Source organism: Arachis duranensis, chromosome 9 (assembly GCF_000817695.3).
Source record: "Arachis duranensis cultivar V14167 chromosome 9, aradu.V14167.gnm2.J7QH, whole genome shotgun sequence".
Taxonomy (NCBI): domain Eukaryota; kingdom Viridiplantae; phylum Streptophyta; class Magnoliopsida; order Fabales; family Fabaceae; genus Arachis; species Arachis duranensis.
In genome coordinates, this window is record NC_029780.3 from 53,520,167 (window position 1) to 53,526,319 (window position 6,153).

Genomic DNA, 6,153 nt, shown 5'->3' on the forward strand with positions numbered 1-6,153 from the left:
TAATGAAATGTATTTTGGTTTTGATTTTTGAATTGATTTAAATTTAAAATTATAAAACTAAAGTTAATTGAAATTATGATTAAATTAAAGAGTTAAGGTTGTTTTTGTCCAATACTAAAAGAAGGATATTTAAGTCTTTTTATAAAAATTAAATTAAATTTATTTTTATTTTTATTTTTATTAAAGTATAAGGATAATTTAGTAAAATCATTGATATAATATGTATTTAAAAAAATAATAATAATTATTGACATGAAAAACATAATTCACATATCGTGTTTTAATTTGTCCATATTTTTATTGTACTGGTACGTATAAATTTATCGTCGTACCGTAGTAAACACCATTAAAAAATGATAAGAAACCCTATATTTAAAGGCAACTTGTTTCAAATCCAAAAAAAAAAAAGGCAACTTGTTTCAACTTTCATTGGCAGTTAGATGCCCCAAAAATAAATTAAATTTTGATTAAATTAAAAGAATTAGGGTGACTTTTGTCCAATAAAATAGAAAAGGATATTTAAGTTTTTTCACTAAATTAAATTTATTTTTATTTTTATTTTTATTAAAGTATAAGGATAATTTAGTAAAATCATTGATATAATATGTATTTAAAAAAATAATAATAATTATTGACATGAAAAACATAATTCACATATCGTGTTTTAATTTGTCCATATTTTTATTGTACTGGTACGTATAAATTTATCGTCGTACCGTAGTAAACACCATTAAAAAATGATAAGAAACCCTATATTTAAAGGCAACTTGTTTCAAATCCAAAAAAAAAAAAGGCAACTTGTTTCAACTTTCATTGGCAGTTAGATGCCCCAAAAATAAAAACATCTGTTGCTTAATTTGATCTCTAATACAACAACATCCAATGAGAGCGCATTCTTCGTAGCACTTAAAACAAACAAGAAACAAATAGAAAGGGTTAAAGAAGAAGAAAAAAGAAAAGAAACACGCTTTCCATCAACACATACATTAAGGTGAGGTGTGAGGTGTGAGGTGGTGGGCGAGATAGAAGTATCTCCCCCACCCTCATTGCAATAATTAATTCTTCTCACCGAGCAACAATCCAAAAGGGAAACACTTACATACAAAGATGTCTACGCTTGCGCCCCCATTCCAGCTTCTAGAACTCAACATCATCTCCGGACAAGACCTTGCGCCAGTTGTCAAGAACATGAAAGCCTACGCGGTTGCATGGATTCACCCTGATCGCAAGCTAACCACCCAAATCGACCCCGACGGCGAGAACAACCCAATGTGGAACGAGAAATTTGTCTTCCGCGTCGACGACGACTTCCTCAACGCCGAGGACTCCGTCATCATGATCGAGATCTACGCCTCCGCTTGGCTACGCGATGTCCTCATCGGAACCGTCGGCATCCTCGTCAGCAACCTCTTGCCACCTTCCACGCGCCTCAACCGTAAATCCTCCAAGGTTCGGTTCGTGGCGCTTCAAGTCCGACGACCCTCGGGTCGTCCTCAAGGGATCCTTAACATCGGCGTCAATCTTGTTGACGCTGCAATGAGAAGCATGCCGATGTATTCGGAGCTTAGCGCCTCCGTGGTCGAGGAGTGGGATTTGATGGATCCGAAGAAGGAGAATACCAAGCCCAATCAAACTCCTCGAAGCGATAACAGCGGTGTGTATGATTTCAAGTTGTACCCATTACAACGTTGCCAGAGCGAGAAGAATGATTCTACCATTAACGATTATGCGTATACACCTGGTAAACAGACCCGTTATTATGAAGATGAGCATGGGATGGGATCTGAAATCGGGATTCCACTTACAAAGAACGGAAAGATTGTGAATGCAAACGGATCTTTGTGTTCTGATGTTGGACCCTCGCCGTCCGTTGTGGCAGCAGCAATAGCTAAAGGATTGTACCCTGTGCCATTGCCGGTGCCGAGGGCGACGCCGGCCAACCCATTGATTCTTGATTGGCCGGGGAAGGACGGTGAGATGGGGATGACGAAGAATAATATGATCGATAGGTGGCGGTCTGAACCGGATATGACGCCGGTATACGACCACCTCGGACAGCATCCTAAGAGGGGGAAGGCCATGAGTGTAAAGGGTAAGAACCAGAGAAGGCACAATGCTAACAATGGCATGTTTTCGTGCTTCGGCACCGCGTTGGGGTGCGAGTTTTCGATTACTTGCGGCGGGGGTAACCGGAAGCAGAAGAGGGTTGGAGGTGGCAAGGGTCATCATAATAATACTGCTCCATCTGAGATGACCTATGATGAAATATCATACATTTGAGAAATTAAGAACACGATGGTTCATTACAAAAAGGAAATAATAATCAGATTCATTGATTTCTTGATCATTTATATACTTATATTCACATGCATGATATAAGATTTTAAATAAATCTTTCACATACATGCATGACATTCATTATTGGCCTCTTGCATGTGTGTCTAGTGAACGAAGTAGCCTTTTTGCTTCATTGATCACTATTTGGAGAAGTGTTTGTAATGATATAAATCTTCATTTGGTGCATGCATACATTATCTACCACTCTGATCTTCTTCAAAGGCATCATGTAATAATGTTTTATCTTTTTTTCTTGGGAGAATTTCATGTGAGGCATGCACTATGTATTGTTGCAATTGATGAAATTTATAAATAGATTGGATTTAGAATAATTAGGAGTGGTTCATTGTAGGGTATGTCTCCACAGGAGTACATGGTCAGGCCTTATGTCTCCTCCGATTCATATATTTTATTTTTTATGATTGGTTTGATTCTCTTTTTCTTTTCTTTGCTTTACTTCTCTTTTCTTTTCTTTTCTTATTTCCTACCATATTGTCTCGTAAAGACAAGACCATGTATATTGATTATTATTTAATGATTTAATAGTGATAAAATAACATGAATATCATCATCAAGATGGTGGTTCTACTTACGAGTTTTTCAAATCGCCTCATGATAAATGGATTCAAACTGTTGATTTAATTTTCTTGGTTTTAATCTTTTTATTATGCAATGAAATTATAACTCCTTAATTTCTGTTCCGATCCTCAAAACTTTTTAGAGTAGTATTATTTTAACATAAAAAAATATTTATTTGACAATTAATTAGTTAACTACTCACTATCTTTTAGACACTATAACAATTTTTTTTCTTGAAAGAAGAATGGCATGTAAAATGACCCAATTTTTATAATTGTTTGTCGAAAAATTCATTATCTCATTATTATAAATTGATGATAAGGACTATTCAAGATGAAATTTAGATTCCCTTTAATAATAGCCAAGATAAAATTTAGATTCTATTTAAAATGAGTTCACTTTTACTCTTTTGTCCCAATCATTATATAAGCGTGACCCTTTTTTCTTCCTCTTTTTCGTTTCTTCTTCTTCGAAAAAACTTTCAATTTTCTCTACAAAAAAACTGCAATATCTTTCTCACTTCTAGATTCTACACAACCGTCTCTTTTCATTTTTGGTGGTTGCCCCCTATTCGAGGTTGCTTCTTTCATTTTTCAGTAGTTGCTATTTTTCATAGTTGGTCGTGTGCTATCTTTATACTACTCCTTTACCAAGGTTGGTATTTCATTACTTTTGTTTTCTGTCTTATGTTTTTCGTTTTTTGTTGGCATTTGGTGTGGAGATGGATTCTTAAAATGTTGAACCCTTCGATGACTTTGTTGTGAGAGTTTGCTAAACGTGATTGCATAATTTATGTATTGTGTTTGTGGATTTAATTCGTTGTAACAAAATACATCATTTAGTTAGAAATGATACGGAAATTTTTGATAAATGAGACAAATTTATTTTTAAAAATTACAACCCCAAAACTTTAACTCACTCAATCAATAAAATATATTTAAATATGTTTTAGAAACAAAAAAATATATTAATTTATTGTAAATGACATAAAAATGACTAAATCTCTTATATATGAATTCAATATCACTTAACTAGTTTCACGAAAAAAAAAAGTAAATCATTTAGATAGAAATGATATGATTAAGATTTTTGTATCACAATTAAAAAATTTCGTTGTCAAAATTAAAAAATTTTCTGTGTCACAGTTAAAAAATTTCAATACTATTTTTTTGTTAAAATATACAATTCAAAACTCTTCTTTCTTCTCCTCAACGTTCTCTTCTTCTTCGTTAACATCATTATCAATCTATGATCATCTTTTTCTTCTTGTTTCACATTTTCATAATTCTTGTTTCATCCTCTTAACAAGAACCTTTGTCACAATTAAGAAATTCCGGTGTTAAAATTAAGAATCTGCTTCTTGCGTTACGATTAAATAATTTTAGTGCTATTTTCTTATAACTTATGCATAACTCAATTTTTCTTTTTTTCTTCTCTTCCTCATCATTATCATCATTATTTTTTTCCTTTTTTATTCATCTTCATCTTCTTATTTTACTTTTTCATAATTTTTAATTTACTCTCTTAATAAGAATACAAATAAAAAAAATCAAATAAAAAAAAGAAATATATAATGTTACAAAATCATCAGAAGAAAAAAAATGAAAAAGAAACAAAAAAAAAATATAGCAATAGTAACAACAATAAAGGAATAAGAATGACAAAGAAACATATAAAAAAAACGCAAAAAAAAAATGTATAATTTATGTACTCGTGGTATGAGTTGATTTATTAAATTTGGACCAATTTAATCAAATTTATTGACAAAAATATATGTGAAATAAGAGCGTATATTTTAATAGATTTTTTGTACCGAAATCCATTTCAAAGTAACCATAGGTTATTCAGGTATTGATTAAAAAAAAAACTTAGGGCAATCAACCATCTAATCTACTAATTAAACAAAACAAATGCATTGATGCTATAAGATAAAACAAATATATTAGTGGAGGATGGTGACTTGCTTGGTCAATAATTTACCTTAATCTTATTTAAAATTGGATAGATTATTTTATAATTCCTAATACCATCACGTGGATTGAACTCAATTTGACATTTCATGTCCAAAGCCTATTGGGGCGGCTGTCCAGCCTGCCGGCTTTTTTTTTTATATTATTTAATTTAAATTTTCTACTTTGTTATATTTCTTCCTTACCAATAGAAGACGATTTATCATTTATGTCATCACTTTTTCTTTTTTCTTTTTTATTTTTGGTGAAGGACGTCATCAATTTTCTTTTTTCAACTGACAATCGCAATTTGGCGGATATAAGATGAGAATACCACTAATGACCATAAGTCCAACTTGAGGGAAAATTTCAATGTTGTGGACCCATTCTAATAAAGTTTGATCCAAATTGGTGGGGATATTTTCGTTAATCTTTACGTCCATATTTTCTTTTTCATGTGATTGCAGTTATGTTCATTTTTACCACAATAAGTCTAGGTATAAACACTTCTTTTTAATGTGAACTTTATGACTATATCAAAATTCACTAAAAGTACAAGCATAATGTCTTGTGTGCTTTACTCAATTATCATACCAAATCTTATACATCCAGTAGTATATTCTTCTACCCTAAGTAAATTAATGTTCACATTAGATTATATAAAACATAGAAGCATGCATGCAGGATAATTAATTAATAATTATCCTAAATGTTTTGGTGGACCAATTCGGCATAAATATATATTTTTCTTGCAGATAATAGAGGACACCAAAAGCGAAATCCTACGTGGCAAGTGCCTGTTAGCCAATCTCATTAGGAAATGATATATGCAACGGAATATTCACTCCTCAATGAAATTATTCCAAGCATAAACTATTCTTCAAGTTTCAACTTTCGATCTCTTAGTTTAGCGTTTCAAACATGGAAAGCAAGTTCAAATTTTTTAAACACTTTAATTTTTTACTTAGTTTTTTTTATAAACACAGATATGATTTTATATTTTAACTCACATACATATGAAGCAAAATATTTTTGTTTTTATTTTTATTTATTAGTATTGAATCATTAACTAAAAAAAATTATTTTTTTGAATCAATATTATCCTTCATATATGTTATTATTTTGTTTATAGCGTTTTTATTGTTTCTGTTTATATAAACTCTTTTTCTATTATTTACTATTTTTTATTAATTTTATTTGGTTTTGACATTATAATTATGATTTTTGTATATTATATATTGTTACCTTTTTATAATATGAATTATTGATCTAATTAGATAAAAATAAT

The 6,153-nt window shown here is 31.0% G+C and overlaps 1 protein-coding gene across 1 annotated transcript; it reads left to right on the forward strand.

Moving 5' to 3' along the window:
* The first annotated feature begins 1,107 nt into the window (after window positions 1-1,107).
* LOC107465803 (uncharacterized) lies at window positions 1,108-2,280 on the forward strand. Its single transcript, XM_016084776.1, has one exon. The coding sequence runs from the start codon at window positions 1,108-1,110 to the stop codon at window positions 2,278-2,280; it is 1,173 nt and encodes a 390-aa protein (XP_015940262.1).
* Window positions 2,281-6,153: the final 3,873 nt, after the last annotated feature.